We start from the raw sequence: 26,332 nt of genomic DNA on the forward strand, positions 1-26,332 counted from the left end.
AAAACTGAGAAGAAACTGGTCAAATTTATCAAAAAAATTCTAAGAAAAAGTAGTAAAATTTCCAGAAAAAGTTGTCAACCCTCGCACTTTGAGAACCATTGACATTTACTTTAGTTAGATAGTTTTGTTGCAGTGGGTTTACTGAAGTATTTATGCATTTTCAGTGGGTATACTGAGTATCACCTAGACTTCACCGCTGAGTGAGCGACATTAAAGCTCCTCCTCTCTCTCCTCTCTCTCTCTCTGTCTCAGTACGAGGAGGCGGTGGAGGCGGAGCTGGCCTGGCTGGGGCAGACGGAGCGGAAGCTGGCGTCTCTGGGGCCGCTGAGCCTCGAGCCGGACGTGACGGTGGCTCAGCTGCAGGTGCAGCGGGCGTTTAACATCGACATCATCCGACACAAGGACACGGTGGACCAGCTGCTGGGCTCCAGAGACGACATCATGGAGAGCTGCAGCGACGCACAGAGGGACGCGCTGATGGTACGGCGCCGGGAAATTACAGTTTCTCTCAGTTGCTAAAACACTAAACTCTGTTGTCTGAACCAAATTCTCACTTTTCACCTGTTTAGACACAACTTACCAACACATTTTCACTGTGATGCACCTGTGTTGCATAATGCTGAGCACAGGTGGCAAAAGTCAAATACAAGTAAAGCACAGGTGTCACCGGTTAAACACAACAACTCAGAATGGATCACACTTGTGTCCAATGATGTGAGGGAACATATATAAGCTAGTTCAGGATGAACCCAGTGCAGAGAAATGATGCTGTGGCTGAGTTCTGCACTTCTCATTTCTATATTTTTGTACTTTATTTTTACGTAGGCTTACTGTATACAAGTGCTAAATGCACAAGATTTCTGTTTGTTTTTGTACTGTACAAGTGCTACGTGTAAATGCACAAGATTTCTGTTTTTTGTACTTTTTTTTTTACTGTACTGTGTACAAGTGCTAAATGCACAGGTTTTTTGTTTTACAACATGCATTTAGCTACAGTGAACTATAAACATTTATTTCTACAGCTTCATGTGCTGAGCTTTGTGTTTTCTATTTTTCTATGTAGTGTTTAGTGACTGGCTCAGTAGTGGTTTTAATGTTGATTGACTCGGGGCACGATTTGACAACATAGTTCAGTTTGGGCACCAGATTGAACTGTTTTGAGGTGAAAGTTTGGTTTTGCAAGAAGAGTCTGAGGTTTTGTGAATGTATCTTGAAAATTGGGGTTTGTGTTCACAGTTTAGAGAAAAGGAGAGAAGCTTTCGAGAAATGTGTCTTAGCAATCGAGGAAAAACAGTAAAAGTCGGTGCAGGTTGATGACCTCATCGTCATTAATCATCTGCGTGTCTCCGTTTGCTCCTCCAGGTGAAGACGGACTCTCTGAGCTCGCGCTACGACGCGGCCAGCCAGCGCCACAGCGAGCGCTTCTCGGCGCTGGAGCAGGCCCAGGTCCTGGTGGCGCGGTTCTGGGAGACCGACGAGGAGCTGGAGCCCTGGCTCGGAGAGACCGAGACGCTCATCACGCAGCTGCCGCCGCCCGCCATCGACACCGACGCACTGCGCCTGCAACAAGACCAGATGAGAGTAAGAGAGAGACGAGTTTAGTTAAAGTTAAAGTTAAAGATACTTTATTAATCCTTTGCAGGAAATTAGAATGTTACCAGCAGCAGAAGACAACACAAGACCACAAACACGCATCATGCACAAAAATACACAATAACAACAATATTGCACAACCCGTTACAAACTTGTGTCAGTGAATAAGAGCAGCAAGGTCTAAAATGCGATTTAAAAAGAAGTAAAAGTAGCAAGGTCTAAAATAAGATTTTAAAAAGGAGGGAGAGACACTGTCACATGATTACAGATATTAAGAGAAGCCAAAATGGCACATGCACATGATTACTGTGAGTTAAAAAGCCTAATGGCAGCTGGTAAAAAAGACTTGAGGTTCCTCTCAGTTCTACATTTCTGAATGCCTCAAGGGCGTGGAGTGGGTGCCTGTCGTTATTCAGGATGGAGTTTAGTTTCCTCAACATCCTCATGTTTGCAACCTGCTCTACGCTGTCCTATCAATCAATCAATCAATCCGGATGGAAATTAGCACTGATGCTATGTAAAGTAAAGCAGTTATTCTACTAATTGATTGATTGATTGAAGTGTTTATTTCGAATATGAAAATAAAATAATTTAAAAAAAGAGAATAAGACAAAACATTTAAACATGAGATAGAGAATACATATTCGAAAAGGAGTGAGAAGAAGTAAAACTTATAAACTCCCACTCCCTCTCCTTATATACCTCAGTCTTTTTAAATCGAAGCTAAAGACGCACTTTTTTAGATTAGCATTTAACTCTGACTAGGGAAGTCCTGTTCTTAATATGTACCTATTTTGCCTGTTTTTATTTTGCTGTATGCACTTTTAGAGGGCCTTTAACACCCTGCAGCACTAGTAGCACTTTCTTGTGTCTTCTTGCAGCACTGTGGCACTTTCTTGTGTTTTCATGTATTGTTTTGATGTATTATCTTACTGCTTTGATGTAAAGCACTTTGGGTACCGTCCGGCTATCGTAAAGTGCTATACAAATAGCCGTTTTGATTGATTGATTGATATATGACTAACTAAGATCCTTGTCTAAACATATCTTATGTTACGAATTGAATATAATTTACTTATACACACTAATTATACATACAAACATACATACATACATACACAAACACACGCGCACATACATACAAAAGGAAAAAAAACAACAACACAAGATAATGACCAGTATAAAAAGATACAAATAAATAAGCGCAGCAGTAACTTTATTACACTTGGTGCTGCCCAACATCTTCCTCATCCCTGTACCTCTGAAAAATACACACTTTGTACCTCATTTTAAACTGTTTCATGCTTGGACACTGCTTCAACTCCATAGTGAACTTGTTAATTAAAAAAAAGAAAGAAGCACCTTCTTCATTTCCTGTCTGACGCTGTTTTAATTTCCTCCTCACTCAGCTGCTGCGTGAGTCCATCGCCGAGCACAAGCCGCACATCGACAAGCTGCTGAAGATCGGGCCGCAGCTGGCCCAGCTCAGCCCGCAGCAGGGCGCCACGGTGACGCAGCGCTACGCCGACGCCGAGCGCCGCTACCTGGCCATCAAGGAGGAGGTGAAGGGTCGAGCCACGGCGCTGGACGAGGCCGTGTCGCAGTCGGCGCAGGTGAAGAGTCTGAAACTAAACTAAACTAAACTAAACTAAACCACAACAGCAGCAGCAGCAGCATGAGCTCTGATGTGATTTATATTTTGTCTCTGTTGAGGATTTATTGTTGAACAAGTTCTTTATGTTGTGTATTTTACGTCAGAATGAAAATGTGTTTATTATTATTATTATTATTTAAAGGGATAGTTCAACATTTTTGGCTAATTGGCCCATTGCCATAATCCCTATAGTCATAGCAGTAGGTTCATTACCTTTAATTGTCGGTGCAAGATATTTTTAGATTAGATTTTTATTTTTAGAACAGCGGAGCAGAGCCGTGAGCTGCTCAGAGCTATCAAATACACAATCCAACAACTCCACAACGCTCTGGTGGACAAGTTGTGAGCTGCACATTCACCACGCTATGAGATAATAACACAACGTTACCACACAGAGTTGTTTTAGAGGGAAATGCAGAGACTGTTGATGAAAAACTGTTACCGATGGGACAGGAAATCAGTGGTTTTGCATGAATTTCCCTCTAAAACAACTCTGTGTGGTAACGTTGTGTTATTATCTCATAGCGTGGTGAATGTGCAGCTCACAACTTGTCCACCAGAGCGTTGTGGAGTTGTTGGATTGTGTATTTGATGAGTTTGGCTCGGTGGTAACGAACCTACTGCTATGACTATAGGGATTATGGCAATGGGGCCAATTTGCCAAAATGTTGAACTATGCCTTTAACTTTAAATTCTAGTCTCCTTGTCACATATTTGACTTTTTCTTTGCTCGTCACTGCTCGTGTTTTGATGCCTGACGTGTTGTTACTGTTGCATGTCTCTGATTTAACTCATGATATTGTTTCTCCACCTCCACCTCCCACAAACTGACCCATCCATGTTTTTACCTCCTCCTCTTCCTCCTCCTCTTCCTCCTCCTGTTCCTCCTCTCTCCTCCTCCTCTTCCTCTTCTTCCTCCTCCTCTCTCCTCCTCCTCCTCTTCCTCCTCCTCCTCCTCAACCTGCACCTCCATGTTGTCCTCATCCCTCACTCCATCCCTCCTCACCCACTTCCTCTAATTTAACCCTAATCTCCCTCCTCCTCCTCCTCCTCTTCCATCCCTCATCCCTCGTTCATTGTGGATGTGCTGTGTGTGTTGCAACCCACCCACCCCTCCACCCACCCACCACCATTTTTTCTCCATGGTCACTGCTCACTGCATCACCCAGCTGGTGGAGGTAAGAAAGACGACTGACGACTTCACACTGGAGCTCAGGCTGCGCTCACCAAACATGATTCAGTCAAATAACAAACTGTGAATCAGTAAAAGCCACAAAACAAAACAACACAACAACACGATCAATAGATGTCAAGGTTATTATAGTTTATAGTTTTTATTTTTATTAAATGTTTTAGTTTGCTTTTTTTTTTATTTCAGTTTAGTTTTAGTGAGTTCAGCAAGTGATGAAGCAGTTTTAGTTTAGTTTTTACTAGTTTTTATTTTGATAGATAGATAGATAGATAGATAGATAGATAGATAGATAGATAGATAGATAGATAGATAGATAGATAGATAGATAAGGTAGATAAGGTAGATACTGTAGGTAGGTAGATAGATAGATAGATAGATAGATAGATAGATAGATAGATAGATAGATAGATAGATAGATAGATAGATAGATAGATAGATAGATAGATAGATAGACAGATAGACAGACAGACAGATAGATAGACAGATAGATAGATAGATAGATAGATAGATAGATAGATAGATAGATAGATAGATAGATAGATAGATAGATAGATAGATAGACAGACAGACAGACAGACAGACAGACAGACAGACAGACAGACAGACAGACAGACAGACAGACAGACAGACAGACAGACAGACAGACAGACAGACAGACAGACAGACAGACAGACAGACAGACAGACAGACAGACAGACAGACAGACAGATAGATAGATAGATAGATAGATAGATAGGAAATATATTTATCTTAATACTTATCTGGGTTTGGTCTCATCTGAAATTATTTGGGCTAATTATTTTGTATCTCCTGGAAATTATTTGGCGACATAATGGCATGCAAATTCAGAATAATGAAAACAAATGACTAATCGCATCATTTATTGATGATGATACACATCTAAATACTCAAATGTCACAAATTATTTTTACTGAGAAGTCTGGAAAAAGTCTGGGATTTTTAAATTTCAAATGTGTAGGAACCCTGAGTTTACTAAAGAATTTTTTTCACTGCTAGTTTCAGTTTTAGTCTTAGTTTTAGTGAACTATACTATAATAACCTGCTGCAGACATGATCAGTTCTGTATTGCATTGATAAGTGGAGTTCTACGTCTCTTTTAATCACACTTCACTTCAACCAAACTTGGGCTTTATTGATTTAAACATTGATCTGAATCATGTGTGTGTGTGTCGGTCCTGAGTGGTTTGTTCAGCTTAGTCACATCTTCTACTTGTGTGTGTTTTTCTGTGTTTTCTTAGACAGAATTAGTCGTGTTATGTTGTGATTGATCAGTTTTCTTCTTCCTCCGTGTGGTCGGAGCGACTCGTCGTCCTGACGCTCTGAGACTTTAAACTCTGAAGCTTTAATTAGACGTTTCCTCTCCTCCGCTCCGTCACAGATGGTCCAACACCCACGTTTATGTCTTTCTTTCTGTTTCTTCCTGTTTTTTTTTTCAAAATGTCACCCTCCTCCACGCACTCACTCTCCTCCTTCAGTGTTTTAACTTTTCAGTTCAGTTCAGTTCAGTTTTATTCATATCCTGAGGGAAATTGGATTTGCAGCAAGAAGCATTACAGACACAAGACAAAAGAAAACAGCATCCAAGACATCGACATGTCACTAGCCACAACATAGTGCAGTAATACATTAAAAAACAGCACGAGTAATAAAAACATACTACTAATAAATTACTGTTGATAATAATAATAATAATAATAATAATAATAATAATAATAATAATAATAATACATAATACATAATGCTCTGCACAAGTAAGAATGTAAACAGTCTACACAATGCATTAAAGTGCATAGTGCTGCAAGAATTGAAAATAAGAATAAAAATAAGACAAACAACACTTAACCCTCTATGGTACCATGTTGCCCTCAGGCAGCATACCACTTTCTGGCCTGTCACATCTCCACAATTCATCCAGTTTAATGCTGTAATACTTTTAAAAAAAAAGAGAGGAGACCTTAGAGAACCACTAACAATGCTTTAATTTATCACATGACGTTCAAGAAGCCACTGAAACCCTTTTTTGCAGACTTTTTCAAAGGAAACAGGTTTGCCATTTTGCTCCACTAAAACGGTCTGAAAACATACAGTAACTTCCTGGCCCTTTTTCATCTGGAAAAAAATAAATTAACATTAATAGATTAGTAAAGTTTAATTTTTAATAGTTCCATGCAATTTATTTACTTATGAAATAATGGAAACTTGTTAAAATGCAACGTACTATTATAGAAAATTGCAATGTTGCCTTGAGGCGACAGTGGACCATTATGGAATCAATATTGCATTATGAGACTATGGTAGTTTGTGTTTAGGTGTAAATATAATGTTCAAAAACATATAATTCATCATAATTTTGTTTTTTATCCTTAATAAATTAGATTTTGGATGCAGTAAATTAAACATTAGGCTATTATGATGATGATGAGGAAGATGAGAATGAGAATGTGGATGAGGATGAGGCCGGTGAAGGTGAAAGTCTACAGAGACTGGTCGGTGTTTCTAATACAGTAGATGATGAACCGTAATGGTACAATGTTGCTACAGTCAAAAAATCCCCAAAACGTCCAAAAATAAATAATTTTTAAAAATGTCTTTAGATTATGTTTATTTAGTCTATTTTGAGACATAAAAACAACAGACTCCAAACATTTTTTCCCCCACTGGCATCATAATGCAGCGTACCATAGAGGGTTAATACCCAAGTGCATTTAAGTGCAGAGGCCTGAGAGTATAGCCAAGCCTAGCCCAGGAGATGAAGCCTGTCTATGGCAGCAGGGATAAAGGAGACCAGATGGGATGAGGTCAAACTCCTTATAAAGTGGGTGGTCAGGACAATCAATAATAGTAATAATAATAATAATTTCCGTTTCCTCCTCCTCTACTCAGTTCCATGATAAGATGGACCCGCTGCTGGAGACTCTGGAGGGGGCGGTGCAGCGGCTGCGGCAGCCTCCTCCGGTGGCGGCCGAGGTGGAGAAGATCAGGGAGCAGCTGGCGGAGCATCGAGCTCAGGGGCTGGAGCTGGACAAGCTGCTGCCCAGCTTCTCCGCGCTCTGCGCCCGGGGAGAGGAGCTGATTGGACGAGCCGCCCACGACGACCCCGCCGCACAGGGTGAGTGACGAAGGAGAGGAGAGGAGGGGAGGGGTCTGAGAGTGATTGACAGTTTTGTTTTTAAAGATTAAAAGATTCATTGACAGGTTTTGTCACAGTTACAGACACAAAGTGAACATATTTATCAGGGAGACGCAGCAGCTAATTACCTCATTAAAAATAATTATAATCATAATAATAATAATTATCTCTGCACTATATGCAAAACAAATAATATTGCAGTCATGTCGCCAGTTCTTCTCAGAAACATGCGGTTCCAGAAAGGTTTTGCTGCACATAAAGATGTGAGCTATAGGTACCATCCAGATCTTATGACCTATAATTAACAGCCTAAATCATGTTCCATGTTGTTCATCTGGGTTTTCTGAATTCAACAAAGCAAAAAAAAGAGAAAAGGCCAGTGCAGAGGGGCAGAGCAGCCTTGATTCTTTCTTGACTCAGAATACAGTTTCCTTTAAAGGAAAGCTTTCATTGTGTGTTTTCTTCATATTGCATTGCAATGTCCTGTTTAAAGTGATCATATAATAAACAACTAATCAATACTGTATAGATAAAGGAGTGATAATAACCTACAGTAAATGCTTTGAATCTCTTAGATATAGCTGTGCAGTATTCTTAGTAGACCGGATAGCAGCAGATGATAGAAGGGTCATTAACCAGAAGAGACAGCAGACTTTTATTTTTTAGAGACTTGAGACTTGACTTGGACTCGTGACCAAAGACTTGAGACTTGATGAAGTCTCACCCCTCAAAGACTTGAGACTTGACTCGGACTCGTGACCAAAGACTTGAGCCTTGACTCGGACTTGCAAAAAAAGACTTGTGAACATCTCTGGCTGAGAGGAATCCAGATCTGGGTGAAAACCTGATTCCTGATTAAAAACCTTATTTTGGGCGTCGGTCCAGTTCAGCTGAGAGCCGCTCTCTGTTCCTGAGGAATTCCTCCAACGCCACCGCAGAACCAAACACAACACACTCGTCTTTGTTACGTCGTCGCGTGAAGCAGTCGCAGCTTTGATGCCCTGCAGCCCGACACATGTCCCACATGAGCAGGACAAATGAAAAGCCCGAGTGTCCAGCAGGAGTGGGAGTGGGAGTGGACTCATGACCGACCAGGACTGGACTCCATGTGGCAAAATCTTTCTTTCTTTCTTTTTATTTATTCCAACCAAGGCAATTTCACAATTTGACAATATCATCACAACATTTCTTCCATTGGTTGGAAGGGAGCAGGGAGAAGATACATCTTTTATCGCCTGCCCCTCACTTAATATCTCATTTTCCAAGTAATCTGTCACTGAGCAACATTCTTGCTATAAAACATACAAAACAAAGGAAACAAAATGACAACAACAACCAATCACCATAAAATAAACAAAACAAAACAACAACAAAAAAAACATAAACAGAACTTAAAGTTGTCTTATCTGTCAGTCACTGAGCAAACTGTAGTCTTACCATAATGTAAACAAGACAATAATGAAAACTAAAAACAGCATTATAAGTATCATTGGCTACATTTATCATCATTTCTGATTGCTATTTCCTTAAAGACCCCCTACACCAAAAATGTACTTTTTTAAATGATTAACATGTCAATTTAGTGTGTGGGCTCTGTTACAAGGCATTTCAGGAGCAAAATTGCTAATCCACGGCATAACTGAGCATTTTAGACTTGAAAATGCAGTTTCAATACCAGACTCAAACATACATACATAAAATATGAACAGGGTACAAAGCGGGAGTAACGTACGTTAAACAGCGATGACGGCGAAATTTACATTTACTCGCCGGAGGAAACACAAGCTTGCACGTGAAACCTGACGTGAGCTTCGTGTTTTGACATCACCTTTCTGTCTCCCTTGCCCCTGACGCGCACCGCCGTTACCTAGCAACCCCGACCAGGCAGTCATGCATATTAATAGAAGATGAATTTTTCAATGAGGGAGAAATAATGGACGTGTTTTTAGTGTCTTGGAGAGTTATTTTAAACAATTTTGTGTAGGTAAGCAATTTTAATCAAAGAATAGTCATAGCAGAGCATTTTTACAAATTTTTAAATGCCTCTTTAGGGGGTCTTTAAGCATTTTCTTGGCTTGGAAAACATTAGTACAAGTCTTCAATTCATTACTTTGAGAGTTACATCTAAAAACAAAGGGAAACATTATGACTCTCTGACTCCTCCTCTCCTCTCTCTGTCTCTCTGTCTGTCTGTCTCTCTGTCTGTCTCTCTGCAGCCGTGCGTTCCCGCCTGCTGCGGCTGCGCTCCCTGTGGGATGAGATCCGGCAGCGTGCCGAGGAGCGGGAGGGGAAGCTCAACGACGTGCTGGACCTGGCCGGGAAGTTCTGGTCGGACGTGGCGGCGCTGCTGAGCACGCTGAGAGACTCCCAGGACATCGTCAGGGAGCTGGAAGACCCCGGAGTCGACCCCTCGCTCATCAAGCAGCAGATCGAAGCCGCCGAGGTACAGTACAGTAGACCAAGACGGGACTAGGGATGTCACGATTATAGACTTTCTTGGTACGATTATTGTCAGAGAAATAATCACGGTATTACGATTATCATGATTATTATGCATTAATTAATTTCACAACACTATGAATGTGTAAAATCAAATATAGTCAAAATATAATTTACATTACTCATTGTTTATACAAAATATTTCAAGTATCTATTAATATATGAGCAATTTTTAATCCCCCAGAGGAAGTGTTTGAAATATTCAGGTCATGAATGGTTCATCTATACCAAATTGTTTAAGTTTATGTTAATCGTTTTTTGTTTTCATTCAAATTAAATGGACCAGTATCTGTGCATTAACCTTTATTTTGGCGCACATCTGCCGATAAGGTTTCCAACATCTTCGTTTTGGAAAGTAACAGTATTAAGGAATCTTTAGGATTAATTAATTGTGGCGTTTAACCCTCCTGTTGTCCTCCTGGGTCAAGGAAGGAAGGATGGAAGGATGGAGGGAAGGACAAAGGGAAAGATGGGAGGGAACAGATTGGGTTAATTGGGTCAAAAAGGAAGGAAGAAGTAAGGACGAAGGGAAAGAAGGAAGGAAGGAAGGAAGGAAGGAAGGAAGGAAGGAAGGAAGGAAGGAAGGAAGGAAGGAAGGAAGGAAGGAAGGAAGGAAGGAAGGAAGGGAGGGAGAGAGGGAACAAGGATTGTGGAAAGAGGGAAGGGAAAAGGGAAGGAAAGAAAGATGGACGTTCAAGGAAGGATGAAGAAGGAAGGAAGAAGGGAGGGAATAGATCAGGTCAATTGGATCAAAAGAGGAAGAAAGTAAGGACGAAGGGAAGGAAGGAAGGAAGGAAGGAAGGAAGGAAGGAAGGAAGGAAGGGAATAAGGATTGTGGAAAGAAGGAAGGGAGAAAGGAAGGATGGAGGAAGGGAACAGATTGGGTCAATTTGACCCATAAGGGGACAACAGGATTAATTGTGAAAACAAGTAATCGTGACATCCCTAACCGGGACAGATGCATTCTGGGAGATATGGACTGTTTCTGTTTGTGTTTAACCTCGGCTTCTCTGCGTCTCCTCCAGGCCATCAAGGCGGAGACCGACGGGCTGCGGGAGGAGCTGGAGTTCGTTCGGACGCTCGGCGCCGACCTCATCTTCGCCTGCGGAGAAACGGAGAAACCCGAAGTGAAGAAGACGATCGACGAGGTGAGAGATCAGGACGACGTCAGGAGAAGTGAGATGTTGTTGTAGTCAGGGCCGGCCCTAGGGTTTTGGTGGCCCCCTAAACAAGGTTTTTGTTTGTGGCCCTGCACTCTAAGAGCAAACACCAAATCACTGGTTAAAACTGAATACAGACGTGTTTATGCCCTCTGAGGTCTGAGGCCATTTTCTCAACTATTACTATAATTTTTAAGATACTTGCAGATGTAACAATACTCAAGTGTTTTATGTCTAAATATTAAACCTCCGCTGTAAGCACACTGAGGCCAGTTTGTCCTAGAACACTGTAGAAAGAAATAATTTAGGACAAATGCTGGAAATTTGAGGTCTGCTTTTTGAAAAAATGTCAAATCCCTTGTGAAAACACTCCTTCAGTCATGAGAATGAACTGTTTTGGTGCTGGAAATAGGATATGAATACAGTAATAGATAAGTGTAGAAAACAAGTCTAAAATGACATTTTGTCAGATTGCTTTTTGAGCACAAATGTTGTCATTCTGCCGTTCTATTTTCACCAAATGTCTCAAATGTGAGATAAAAGAAGCTGAATATTGACTTCACATTACATATAAAGCTCATAGCTGCACGTGCAGACCTCAGGATGTTTAAATGACTTGATGAACCCCGGTACCTTTCTGATCATGTGGCCTCCCACCTAACGGCTGTGGCCCTAAACAACCACATAGAGGGTTTATGCCAGCGGCCGACCCTGGTTGTAGATGTCGATAAACTGATCTGACGACTTCCTGTCTCCGTCTCAGATGAACGCGGCCTGGGAAGGTCTGAACCGGACGTGGAGGGAGAGGATGGAGCGTCTGGAAGAGGCCATGACGGCGTCGGTGCAGTACCAAGACGCTCTGCAGGTCTGACAGCACCAAAACACACACAACAAAACGTGTTTCTCCTCTGTTTGTCTGTTTCTCATCTTCATCCGTCTCTTCCAGTCCATGTTCGACTACCTGGACAACGCCGTGATCAAACTGTGCGACATGTCGACGGTGGGAACTGACCTGGGAACAGTCAAACAGCAGATTGAAGAGCTCAAGGTTTGTTCAGAGTTTTAGAGGAGTCGCTCACAAAAACAATTTACACACATTTTACATTTCAGACCGTTTTCAAAGTCCAGTTTTATATCATGTAGACAAAGAAATGGAGAATAATATTCACATTTCACAGCATTAGATCCTCAGAAATCAGAAATGTTTTACATTTTCATTTTTGTTTAATGAGGAACTTGACGTAGTGTCAGGTGCAGAAACAAAAGGTACAAAAAATAGTAAAAAGTAGCAATAAAAATTAAAATAAGATCAAATAAAATATGATAAAATTGAATAAATTACAAATATTCTAGTACAAAAGATACACATATACCATATACAATTTAGGATAGAGTAAAATAGAATATTTGCACCTCATGTCCTCTCATTTATTTCTATTTTTTATTTTTTATTTTGCACAAACATATCATTTAAAATCATATAAACAATTATTATGATTGGGATGTGCGAAGGAGAGGTCTGAAACCTGCGAGGGCTTGTATGGAAACCTCACCCATGAAGAACATAAATGATCAAAAACCAAACTTGTTACAAAAAAAATAAGGAACAATTCAATGATAACAAAACCTCATAAGAAATTTAATGAAATTTACAACTGTTCACAAGTGGCACGTGACTCCAACGACTGTCGTTATAACACAATAGAGCACTAACGAAGTCGAAACCAACTTTCCACCAAAGACAGTCACTCAAACGACTGTCGTTGGCACTTCATCATCAGCCTTGTGAACGCCCACACAAGAGGTTAAATAGTGAGTCTCCACACCAGATAGTTGGACCAGTCCCAGCCTGGTCAGATGCTACATGAACTGATGAAGCCTCTTGGATGAGAGGTGAAACGTCTTCCTAGACAAATAACTAAGTCCAGTTGCTTTCGATTTAAAATTCCTTTGAGATACTATGACCTGGACAAATGAGAATATGCACAGGCTTAATGAAATTTAATTTAATTTAATTTAATGAAAATACATCTGATACAGGATATAGATCCTCTCGATCAGACTCAAAATAATGACAACATACAGAACATAAACACAAATATACCATTAGAAACTTCAATAACCCATATATAATATACTTTTAACTATAATAACATACTGGCAATCAATTATACAGTGATTATAAGAAGGAAAGGAAAAATGCTCACATGAATGAATAATGTAAAACAATAAAGATGAATGCATACATGAAAAAACAGAATAGGCTAAGAGAATAAATAAACAGCATAGCTATTAATGCCTTACATGTATTATGTTTGATGGTACATGGTTTGGCTTTAAATTATGTTAAATAAATAATTTTTTTTATCTCATCAAAATCTCATCTCATATCTGATGCTAATGTTTTTAAATGTTGTTACATATGGCTTCATGCTCTCTATGTGTTTTTTTCCCGAGCAGCAGTACAAGGTGGAGGTGTACCAGCAGCAGATCGACATGGAGAAGCTCTGCCACCAGGGGGAGCTGCTGCTGAAGAAAGTGTCGGACCAGACGGACCGAGACATGATCCAAGAGCCGCTGACCGAGCTGCGCCACCTGTGGGAAAACCTGGGGGACAAGATCACCCAGAGACAGGTAACACACCCACTCCTCCAGGGTTTATATATATACTGTATATATGGAAAAAATGAAGAGACCACTTCAAAATGATCAGTTCCTCTGGTTTTACTATTCATAGCTGTGTGTTTGAGTAAAATGAACACTTTTGTTTCATTCTATAACCTACTACCGACAAAATTTCTCCCATATTTGATGTCATTTAGAGCATTTATTTGCAGAAAATGGCAACAGGTGAAAATAACAAAAGAAATTCTGGTGTTTTCAGCAGAGGTGGGAGAAAGTCCCATGTTGCAAGTCTTTGGCATCAAGTCTCGAGTAGAGTCTCAAGTCTTTGCTCTCAAGTCCAAGTAGAGTCTCAAGTCCCAAGCGAGTCCAAGTCTTTTTTTGATTTGATCAAGCAAGTCTTAAGTCATCAAAATCGGGTCCAAGTCCCCACCTCTGATTTTCAGACCTTGTATAATAATGCAAAGAAAACAAGTTCATATTCATTTTAAAACAACACAACGCTACTTTTTAAACTTAGGAAGAGTTTAGAAATCAACATTGGTTGAATAATCCCTATTTTTAATCGCAGCAGGGTTTTTTTTTTTTATATGTATTTATAATCTTTCTTCCTCATTAAATATGATTTGGTTCAGTAGAGTGAGGTGTGCTTGTGTTGGAGTTCAATAGACACTGGAAACGGCTGATTTATAACATTTTGGAGAAGTGGTCTCTTTATTTTTTCTGTATAGAGCTGTATATATATATATATACTGTATATATCCGTAGCCGTTTCTGCAGGATCGCATGTATCTGACAGCTGCTTCTCATTACAGCCAAATATTTAAGTGACTATTTTTAAGCGCTGAAGGAAAAACCTCTGTCTGTCTGTGTGTGTGTGTGTGTGTGTGTGTGTCTGTGTTTCTGCTCCACCACCACCACAGCACAAGCTGGAGGCCGCCCTGCTGGCCCTGGGTCAGTTCCAGCACGCCCTGTCGGAGCTGCAGGCCTGGCTGAGCCACACACACACCACGCTGGACACGCAGCGCCCGGTCAGCTCCGACCCCAAGGCCATCGAGATCGAGCTCGCCAAGCACCACGTACGAAATGCTCCTTTTTTTTCTCCTTCTTTTTCTCCTCTTTTTCTTCTTCTTCTTGTCTGACGTTCTGAAAAACATTCTTTCTACCAGGGCCGTTGTACAGGGGAGAAAGGTGATGATAACTCTAGGGGCCCAGCGCCCAGTGGGGCCCATAAAAAACCCCAGTAGTCTAATCTTTGTATGACTGATTTATTCTGCGTAAGACCCTGACTAATACTCATAGTACACTGTAAAAACTCAACATCTTTCCAAGAATATTTGTCTTATTTCTTGTCCAAATGTCTCATTTCTAGTCAAAACTAATCTCTTTCCACTTAAAATAAGACTCATTACCTAAAAATTAACTTGTTTTTAGATCATTTTCACTTAAATTCACAATAAATAGAAAAATCTGCCAGTGAAAGCAGGTTTTTTGTGCTTGTAATAAGGAAGAAAAACTTGCTCCACTATCAGATTTTTTCTACTTATTCCAAGTGAAAATATGCTTGAAAGAAGTAAAAAGTGTCTAAAAACAAGCTGCTTTTAATATGATGAGTCTTATTTAAAGTAGAATGAGATTTGTTTTGACTAGAAATGACATTTTGACTAGAAATAAGACAAATATTCTTGCTAAGATACTTGAGTTTTTGCAGTGTAATGCTGCATTAGCATCAAAACAAAGAAGGCTAAATAAAAAACGATAATACATACGTAGTCTAAGAAAAAAAAAAGGAAAAGTTAAGGGGAGGGGCCCACTTTAGTATTCTTTAAGGGGGCCCAGAATTCCTAGCAACGGCCCTGCTTTCTACTTTTTACTTTAATTTACTTTATTAGTTTATTTGGGTGGGACAGTGCACATAGGTAAAATGAAGTAAAATAGACAGGTGTAGTGGGAAAAATAGAAAAAAGAATGGATGAATTAAAATAGAATAAAGAAAAGATAATAATAGTAAACAAATAAATAAGAAAATAAGATAATTTAAATTAAATGCATGTTTCAGAATAATAGAAATAGTACGAATCAGTTAAAAGCAAGGCTAAAAAGGTAGGTCTTCAGTTTGCTTTTAAAAATGTCCAGATTCTCTGCTCTCCTCAATCAACAATCTCCCTCCCTCTCTCTCTCTGTCTCTCTCTCTGTCTCTCCATCCCAGGTGTTGCGTAACGACGTGCTGTCCCATCACGCCACCGTGGAGACGGTGAACGGCGCCGGCGCCGAGCTGCTGGAGTCGTCGCCGGGAGACGAGGCCAGTCACCTGAGGGACCAGCTGGAGCAGCTGCACCAGAGCTGGGAGAGTCTGCTGCTGAAGACACAGGAGAGGCAGAAGCTGCTAGAGGCCGCGCTGCAGCAGGTAACACACTACACACACACACACACACACACACACACACACACACCTCATCAGACTCACTGCTGCTTTATTTCTATTCTTCCTCTCCTTCATGGTCGGTTGTTTAACATTTTGGCAAATTGGCCCATTGCCATAATCCCTATAGTCATAGCAGTAGGTTTGTTACCTTTAATTGTCGGTGCAAGCTGTTTTTAGAACGGCGGAGCAGAGCCGTGAGCTGCTCAGAGCTACGCTACGGAGGCTCATTATGGGATTTCTTAGTTTCCCTCATCAAACTCATAAAAATTTACACAATCCAACAACTCCACAACGCTCTGGTGGACAAGTTGTGAGCTGCACATTCACCACGCTATGAGATAATAACACAACGTTACCACACAGAGTTGTTTTAGAGGGAAATTCATGCAAAACCACTGATGCACGTTGCCTTCAGGGACAGTTTTTCATCAACAGTCTCTGCATTTCCCTCTAAAACAACTCTGTCTGGTAACGTTGTGTTATTATCTCATAGCGTGGTGAATGTGCAGGTCACAACTTGTCCACCAGAGCGTTGTGGAGTTGTTGGATTGTGTATTTGATGAGTTTGATGAGGGAAACCAATTAAAAAATCCCATAATGAGCCTCTGTAGCGTAGCTCTGAGCAGCTCACGGCTCTGCTCCGCCGTTCTAAAAACAGCTTGCACCGACAATTAAAGGTAATGAACCTACTGCTATGACTATAGGGATTATGGCAATGGGCCAATTTGCCAAAAATGTTGAACTATCCCTTTAACTCTATGTCCTTTTTTCTTTATTTATGTGGAAACTTTGAAAACAATAAAAATTGTTCTGGGAGGAAAGAAAAGCTGAGCCAGGGCCGAGTCTGGCTCGGAAATAAAACTAATAATCATAATAAAAACTAATAATAAAGGGACTTAATGAACTGTTGTGAACTGTTGAAGGTGCAGCTAGAATAATGAACTCATGCCCACGTCTCCTCCCTCCCTCCCTCCTCCTCTGCAGGCTGAAGGTTTCCATGGCGAGCTGGAGGAGTTCCTGCAGTGGCTGCGGCGGACGGAGAGCCAGCTGTCTGCCGCCAAACCGACAGGCGGTCTCCCAGAAACGGCCCGAGAGCAGCTGCAGCAGCACATGGTAACGGCAGAATCACGTTACACCTGCACACACGGGAGGAAACATCTCACATCGTCGTCACACCTGCACCAACATCGTTTCATCTCTGACTTGTTTTTTTTGTTTTGTTTTTTTATATATTTTATTGATTTTACAAAAACAAACAACAAACCATACAGCACAGACACAGCCAAACTGCAAAACAGAAATACACTAATTCACATACAGTACAGGGCAAAAGTGTGGACACACTCAATGCATTTCCTTTATTTTCATGACTATTTACATTGTAGATTCTCACTGAAATTCCACTAATGAACCTGACAAGGCTGTCAACCTGTGAAGTGAAAACCATTTTCAGGTCAGGTTGAAGGTTCACCTCTTGAAGCTCATCAAGAGAATGCCATGAGTGTGCAAAGCAGTAATCAGAGCAAAGGGGGGCTACTCTGAAGAAACTAGAATTGGTGGAGGCAGAGATAGAGGAGGAGGAGGAAGAAGGAGAGGAAGAAGAAAAGAAGAAAGAGAAGACAAAGAAGAAAAGACGTGTTTTCAGTTATTTCACACTTTTTTGTTAATTCCACATGTGTTCATTCATAGTTTTGGTGCCTTCAGTGAGAATAAAGGAAACACATTGAATGAGAAGGTGTGTCCAAACTTTTGGCCTGTACTGTAGATGAATTGCACATCATACAACATACGAAAATTGACATGGGGACTATATTGGGAAAAAGAAGAGAACGGAAATGAAAGTGTTCTATGACTTATTGATGAAGGCAAAATATGGTCGCCCTTTCTGAAGCAGGTCAACAAGGTCACCAGGAAGATAATTCAGGAAAGGTTGCCAGACACTATAAAACAAGCTCTGATTTGTTTTTAAAGCCCAGAAGAGTCCGGCTGCTTCTTCTCTCTCAACCCTCTGAGCTCAATAATAATTCCTCACGTCTTAGATAAAACACTCAAATAAACTGTGAAACATGTGCTGAGGCAGCGAAGATCTGGTGTGATCCCTGTTTATTGGTTTAAGAAACAGCTCAAAACTGATTTTAAGAATATAATATAGAATGAATTCTGCCTCCACTGAAGATTTCTATATGTTTTTTTGATGGTTTTATATCTTAATATGACACTTTTTACCAGTTTAGATCCTTTTTTCCTACATCTACCCTTTTTCTTTCCATTGTTTTATGTTGCTACTGTTTTTTATTATGTATTTCAAATAGTTTTTATTGAGTTTTCAATCAAATATAGTGGGAAAAAAAGAAAGTGTGGAGAAAAGTGACATAGAAAACGAAAAAGCACAATTGCATGAATACTATACATGGATACAACACTTTTGTGTGCATATATGTACATACGTTTCTTGCACAGGTTTGTTGCTATTTTGTATTATTAGAATATAATAGAACAGAAGCTTTATTGTCATTGTAAAAGAAAATACAACGAAATTGCCAGTGGCCTCTGTGTCGACAAATGCAAACAAATATGCCAGAGAGCCAAATGCCGCTGCACTCATGCGCGCTGCCATCTTGCTTATTAGTATTATTTCGTGTAAAGCACTATGCCTCCATTTAATCTATATAAATATATGAATTAAGATATAAATTATTATTATTATTATTATTAGACCCACAAAGCTGCAGGTTCAGCAACAAAACAGATTCTCCGCTGCAGAGAAATGATTCAGCATAAAATGAATGCAGTTGAGTGAGTTTGTTGATTGTTGTGTGAAGAGATAGATAGATAGATAGATAGATAGATAGATAGATAGATAGATAGATAGATAGATAGATAGATAGATAGATAGATAGATAGATAGATAGATGATACTTTATTAATCCCTAAGGAAATTCATCTGTCAGCTGCTCCAAACATTCTGAAAGAAAGTACTTAGCTAATGTAGACAGATGTAGCAATAATAAGAGCATGTGAAGCTCGGAGTCTCGTCTTCCTCGCTCTCTTCATCACTTTGCAGATGTCACGTCCATGAATCTTTAATGTGTGAGTGTGTTGTTGTGTGCGTCTGTTTGTCTCGGTCTGCAGGAGCTGCAGGCTCAGCTGGCCCAGAGAGGAGACCAGTACCACCGGCTGCTGGACCAGGGCGAGTCCATGCTGCTGGCTCGAGGCGGAGAGGACGCCGGCCCCGGGACCACGCAGACCCAGCAGAACCTGGCCATGCTGCAGAACAAGTGGGCCAGCCTCAACACCAAGATGGACGACCGCAGGGTGAGACACTCGTCTTCGTCCTCGTCCTGTCTTCCCATCACGGCGCATCTGGAGTCTTGTTGTCGGTTGTTTCTTTATTTAACTTACAACGTCTCTCTGTGAATACAGGCAAAACTGGACGAGGCCGTTTCCTTGGCAACGGGCTTCCAGACGTCTCTGCAGGACACCATCAACTGGCTGACGCAGGCTGAACAGACGCTGAACATGGCCCAGCCCCCGAGCCTCATCCTGGACACGGTGCTGTTCCAGATCGACGAGCACAAGGTAGAAACCGAGTAAAGACACAAGAAGCAGAGTTTTAATGGTTTAAAATGACGTTTATGATGATTGTAGCGCATTTTTGCATGGTGGAAACTGTAAAAAAAGTGTTATTTCTATCCATTTTTCTCATATTATTTTCATTTCTTTTACTCTTTGTTGCTTGTTGCCAAAACTAAACTTAATATAATATTTGAATCAGTGTCTCCCATGTGGGATTGATGGGGCAAAGCCAAAAGTTCACTTCACTCTCACATTTATTCTGGTTCTGCCCAGTACTGGACAACTGTTGGAACGACATATTTAACTGGTTCTCTAAGCCAGTGGTTCTGAAACTTTCTTTCTACATCAGGACCCCTAAATTGACACAAATTAGACCACGTACCCCAGTTGGACAAAAATTTGAAACAAACACCAGAAATGCACAAAAATTGTTCTGAGACTGAAGAACGTTAATCAATTACGTTCAAATTATGGTCAATGGCCTGAATTTTTGGACGAAATTTAGAGCTACGTATTTCTGGAAAAAAGTGGTAAAATTTCTCCCAAAAATGAAGTTTAAAAATGTCTAGAAAAAACAGGTAAAATTTCTAGAAAAAAAAAAAAAAAGTTAAAAAAAAATTCTAGGAAAAAAGGTTTAAAAAAAAAGAATAAATAATAAATTTGAGGAAAAAAATGTAAACATTTCTCAAAAAAAAGTTTTAAAAAATTCTACAAAAAAATAAAAAACAATTACTTTTTTTTTTTTAATTTCTAGAAAAAAATGGTAAAACTTTCACAAAAAAAGTAAAAAAAAAATTCTAGGAAAAAAAGGTCTAAAAAAATGAATAAATGAAAAAAGTTTTTAAAAAATCTTGAGGAAAAAAATTGTAAAATTTCTGGGAAAAAAAGTTTTTAAAAAATTAAAAAATTTGAGGAAAAAAATGGTAAACATTTCTCAAAAAAAAGTTTTTAAAAAATTCTACAAAAAAAAACAATTACATTTTTTTTTTAATTTCTAGAAAAAAATTGTAAAACTTTCACAAAAAAAGTTTTAAAAAATTCTAGGAAAAAAAGGTTTAAAAAAATGAATAAATAAAAAAAGTTTTTAAAAAATCTTGAGAAAAAAATGGTAAAATTTCTGGGGAAAAAAGTAAAAACAAAAATAAATTTGAGGAAAAAAATGGTAAAACTTTCTCAAAAAAAGTTAAAAAAAATTCTTTAAAGAAAAATCTAAATAATAAAATGTTGCTTGTTACTTGCTGCTTTTATGAAACATAAAGTCTGAATGTGAATCTAAGACTTTGCTGCCTCCGTCCAGGTGTTTGTGAACGAGGTGAACACCCACCGGGAGCAGGTCCTGGCTCTGGAGAAGGCCGGCTCTCAGCTGCGCTTCGCCAGCCTGAAGCAGGACGTGGTGCTCATCAAGAACCTGCTGCTCAGCGTGCAGGCTCGCTGGGACAAGCTGGTGCAGAGGTCGCTGGACCGCGGCCGCCACCTGGACGAGGCCCGCAAACGAGCCAAACAGGTAGAGACAGAGATCTGAGTTTGAGTTTGAGTTTATTTCATAGCGACAGTGCACCACTAATCAACAGAGTTAAAATAAAAACTGTAAGTGGGCCAGAGTTAGCCAACAAGGCTAGTTTTCCTCCGTTGTCCCAGGCCAGATGTTAAAGGCAACCTGAAAGCCAAAAAAGGGGGCAACAATTAAGTACTTTCAAAACACAACTTACATAACAATCTACCTAGTAAAAGCTCATAATAACAAGTAAAACAGGTAAGAAGTCTGACATACAACATGACAAAAGCTCATGGCATGCAGACATAACATGCAGACAGGGAGAAAGAAGAGCGAGAGAAAGCAAGAGAAGAAAGTACAGCTAGAAACACATGCAAGTAAAGTAGCACACAGAGCTAAGACATTAGCACAAACAATATCAGACAGTAGAGGTAGAGAGAGACATTTGAGTTTGAGTTTGAGTCTATTTCCATCAGCAAAAATAAATAAATGAATAAAACCACAAAAAAAAAAACAGTTACACATCCCTCTAAGAGCAGGGCTGCATGGCTGATCGAAAGGGTCAGGGCTGAAGCTACAAGCTCATAGATGCCCTAACCTTTGAATTTTTGAATTAGAATTTTTATTTTTTGCACAAAGTTAAAAGAATACAGCATAAAACATGGTAGGTAACAATAGGACAGTGCATACATGCCATCTACACACATATACACACACCTACATGTACATACTCAAGCAAATACCAAGCAAAAAATAATAGACATTTAACATTTGTCAAATCATTCCTACAGTACCTACATTTAAATCATTCCCCACCTTCAAGACTGTATCTTTCCAAAATGTTCAAAAATATAAATTGCACCAGTTTTTTTTACTTTTTTTGATCTCATCAGTGAACTTGTTCCACAGCTTCACCCCACAGACAGACACACACATGCTTTTCAGAGTAGTGTGAACAATTGGTTGTTTAAAACTCCATCGTATCCCCCTTCTCTATCACTAAAATGTTTTTGTATATGGCCAGGAAGTAATTTATGATGTGCTTTATACAGAATTTGATGATGATGATGCAGCTTCATATTGATCCAGTGGTTATTATTATATTATATTATTATTCTGTGTAACCCCGTGTGTGTGCTGCTCTGTGCTCAGTTCCACGAGGCCTGGAGGAAGCTGACCGACTGGCTGGAAGAGGCCGAGAAGAGACTGGACTCAGAGCTGGAGATCTCCAACGAGCCGGACAAGATCAAAGTCCAACTGACCAAACACAAGGTACCGTGGACCGTTCACTAGGGCTGGGCGGGAGGAAAAAAATCACGATTCTTATCCTCTACGATTCTGGATCGATTCAAGGCGCTCGTTAACCGATTACTAACGTTAACTGATCAGATTTAAATGCTCTATTATATATAATGTCTGTAACTAGGCTTTGGATCAGCTGATCGGTGTCAGGTGACGTTAGATCTTCACATTTTGAACTTTGAGCTTGTTATTAGCGCCTTTGTTACAGGTGATACATGTCTATGTGCATACAGTATGAGAATTGATATTGAATCGAATAGAGACACCCAAAGATTCACATCCCTACAGTCCAGGCTTTTGAAGAGAGAGTAAAAGATCAGCTAGTTTACTTTAAAATGGTTCAAATATATTGCTGCTGAATAAATATGCAACTTGTGATCTGAGTTTAGAGTTTAGAGTTTATTTATTTAGCACACAAATTTAAACGGTGCAAGGAGGGAACGAAGCCAGTTGGCTTGTACATAAGTTCCACCCCTATAACAAATTACAACAAGACAAATTTCAATGGGTAACAAATAAACATAGAGAAAAAAAAAGAGATAAAGTGCATACATAATCATTGTTATATGAGCAAAATGAACAGAAATGAGAAAAAAATAAAGAGATAAAGGGCAAAGTGATTTGGTAACAAATAGAGACAATAGAGATAAGGTACAAAAAATTAATTAATTATCTTATTATTATTATCTTATTATTATCTGCATTTTTGCGGGGGAAATATGGCTCCTGATATAATAGTCTGTAGACAACATTATCATTCAACTTTTTCACATGGTCTGGTGTTAAAAAAGCAACAAAAAATCGCAAAAAAACAATCGAGAATCGTTTTGAATCGAATCATGAGACACGTGAAGATCCCCACCCCTACTGTTCTCTCTCTCTGTGCATGTTCACAGATGTTTTTTCCAGGAGTTTCTCTCACATCTATAAACCCGGTTTACTTACCGTATTCTTATTTCCTCTGTGCCACGTGCAGGAGTTCCAGAAAGCGCTGGGCTCGAAGCAGCCGGTGTACGACACCACGGTGCGGTCAGGGAAGGCCATGAGGGACAAAGCTCAGCTGCCGGCCGACACCCAGAAGCTGGATCACCTGGTGGGAGAAGTCCGGGACAAGTGGGACACGGTGTGTGGGAAGAGCGTGGAGAGGTAAGGACCGCTTCTGTCCCAGCTCTAAGGTGTTGTACTGTCTCTAAACTCAACTCTGCTTCTGCTACAGAAAAGAGCACTAAGAGTTATTCACTCAAATAGAATTTTTATTTCTGCAGGTTTATTGAAAGTGGCCGATTTAATATCTAATGGATCTTCAGACCTTAAAAATAATGTATAAAGCAAAGAACAGATCATTACCAGAACATTTACAGAACTTGAGGAAGAGGATAACAGATTTTAAACATACATTTGCAAGGCTAAGCTCAAGACAAATGTGTATTTCTGTTGCAGGTGTAAAACTATGGCATTCACAAAGCAAGGGACTGAAAAGTTGTACAAGTATATCTCAGTTTAAGAAAATGTTTAAAAAAGAAAAAATAAGCGCCTACAAATAAGGAGAAAGAGAAAAAGAAGGGGGAAAAAAAGAAAAGATAGATAGACGAGCTGTATCCACTGCTATGTTTCATCATCTTTAATTTTTTTGAAATAGCATATATTGGTGTTGATAGCCAATGCAATTATAACAACAGAGAGGGGCAGGTACTATAAGTGTTTCTTCATCCTGCTCCTTTTCATTCATGGTGACTATGTGTAGCTACATTATGTAAATATGTGCAACCATGTGTAGTATGTAAACCATGAATGGAATAAATCAAAATGAAATGAAACGTGATCATTAACCTCCTGAGACCCGAGCTTTGTTCTGGTGTGCATTTTTTATTTCTCCTTGCTATCTGGGATAAGTAGGACCTAATAAGTACAATACCTAAAGTTTGTCTTTGTACAGGAAGTAGTTTTTGCAAAAAATGATGTCCTCATATGAGGACACTGGGACTATCTCAACATAAAAAAACTGTATTTGCTGTTTGGGACCAGAAGGGCCCAATTTGTGTAAATTCAAAATTTCAGCTTTCTACAATAAGTAGTTCTCTCAAAAATCAGTGTCCTCATACAAGGACATCGGGTCGAAAAACAATGACTCCTACTGTATATAGAATACAGTGACATATGGAAGTTCAAAGGGGTCTTATTCTAAAATGCCACATCAGATTGGCCTGATTTTTTCTGAGTGTCATCCTGAGGTCAAGTACTATCAGTCTGAAGTGGAACGGTCAAGTAATAACGAGTAGTTTTTAAGAAATGTGAATCCTCCTGAGACCCTGCATCCTCATACGAGGACATTATTTTTTGCCTCTTTGCACCATGATACTCTCATTTTTAAAAACTTATCTTACCTAGTGACTTATTAGCCACATTTAGGGACACTGCCTGTGCCATCTTGTGGTGATATCACAAAAAAAAGACAACAACATGTTACTTTAATAACATAACATAGTCCCAACGTCCTCAAACGAGGACGTGACATTTATTGATGTCCTAGTCTGCTACTATTACTAAAATGTGTCAAATTGTAATGCCATATGAAGACAGAGACATTGTTGTACATAAATACACTGGTTTCATTCATAAAATTTGGATTTAATTCTTATCTTGGTCTTTTATCTTCTGGCAACTGCCATAGAAGGCTCCGGCTGAAATTCCCGCCATTTTTTTCCCCCAAAGAAATTGGTGAAATTTGTGATATCACCATAAGTTGGTGCAGGCAGTGTCCCAAAATGTGGCTAATAGGTCAAAGTTTTTAAAAATGGAGTATCATGGTGCTAAGAGCCAAAAATGTAATGTCCTCGTATGAGGACGCAGGGTCTCAGGAGGTTAAGAAACTCTCATCTTCTCTTCTCTCCTCTCCTCTCTGTCCATCCAGACAACACAAGCTGGAGGAGGCGCTGCTGTTCTCAGGTCAGTTTGCCGAGGCTCTGCAGGCCCTGGTGGACTGGTTGTACCGGGTCGAACCGCAGCTCGCCGAAGACCAGCCGGTCCACGGAGACCTGGACCTGGTGTCCAACCTCATGGACTCGCATAAGGTGCGTCTAAATAACAGAAACCGAGGAGCTCATTGGATAAGATGAGAAGAAGTGTGTGTCTTTGGTTTTGTTTTTTTTCTCTCTAAATGCATCCACACAAGTTATTTTTTATTTTTACTATATTTTAAATTGAAACAATCAAGACATTTCCATTAAAAACAACAAGTTTTGAAAGCTCATCTGGAACATACAATGCAAACACAGAATAATGATGAAAGAATAGAGCCGTATGTACAATCTGCATCCTGACATCAGTTTCCATAGGAACTGTTTCCAGGTTGTTTTCCCTTTGATGCATTGTATCTAATTAGGTAATTAGGTTTATAATATATCTATTGCACTGGGGTGTATTTAGACCCAATATAATATTTGATAAATTCACAACAAATCCTAGTTTCAAGGCAAGGCAAGGAAAGGCATCTTTATTTATATAGCGCATTTCATACCAAGGCAACTCAATGTGCTTTACATAAAGACAAAACATTAAAAAAAGAAGCATAAGACAGAATAAAAACAAACAAAACACTAAAAACAGAGTTAAAAGCAAGAGCAAATAAAAGTAAAATAAAAGAAAATAGATAAAGTTTTAAGT

At 39.6% G+C, this 26,332-nt stretch overlaps 1 protein-coding gene across 19 annotated transcripts in view; it reads left to right on the forward strand.

Moving 5' to 3' along the window:
* Window positions 1–26,332, forward strand: part of LOC146977887 (microtubule-actin cross-linking factor 1-like) — a 356,186-nt gene that overhangs the window by 302,514 nt on the left and 27,340 nt on the right. For all 19 annotated transcript variants that reach the window (XM_085790655.1, XM_085790669.1, XM_085790650.1 and 16 more), the window contains 18 exons: window positions 253–480; window positions 1,363–1,581; window positions 3,003–3,206; window positions 7,344–7,569; window positions 9,807–10,033; window positions 11,115–11,237; window positions 12,013–12,114; window positions 12,196–12,297; window positions 13,710–13,883; window positions 14,795–14,950; window positions 16,081–16,278; window positions 17,281–17,409; window positions 19,429–19,611; window positions 19,720–19,875; window positions 21,170–21,376; window positions 22,520–22,639; window positions 23,646–23,815; window positions 25,581–25,740. In XM_085790655.1, the coding sequence (XP_085646781.1) occupies window positions 253–480; window positions 1,363–1,581; window positions 3,003–3,206; window positions 7,344–7,569; window positions 9,807–10,033; window positions 11,115–11,237; window positions 12,013–12,114; window positions 12,196–12,297; window positions 13,710–13,883; window positions 14,795–14,950; window positions 16,081–16,278; window positions 17,281–17,409; window positions 19,429–19,611; window positions 19,720–19,875; window positions 21,170–21,376; window positions 22,520–22,639; window positions 23,646–23,815; window positions 25,581–25,740 (3,084 nt within the window). The remainder of the gene's footprint in view (window positions 1–252; window positions 481–1,362; window positions 1,582–3,002; window positions 3,207–7,343; window positions 7,570–9,806; window positions 10,034–11,114; window positions 11,238–12,012; window positions 12,115–12,195; window positions 12,298–13,709; window positions 13,884–14,794; window positions 14,951–16,080; window positions 16,279–17,280; window positions 17,410–19,428; window positions 19,612–19,719; window positions 19,876–21,169; window positions 21,377–22,519; window positions 22,640–23,645; window positions 23,816–25,580; window positions 25,741–26,332) is intronic.

Source organism: Trachurus japonicus, chromosome 11 (genome assembly GCF_045865225.1).
Source record: "Trachurus japonicus isolate A0001 chromosome 11, Traja_1.0".
NCBI lineage: Eukaryota > Metazoa > Chordata > Actinopteri > Carangiformes > Carangidae > Trachurus > Trachurus japonicus.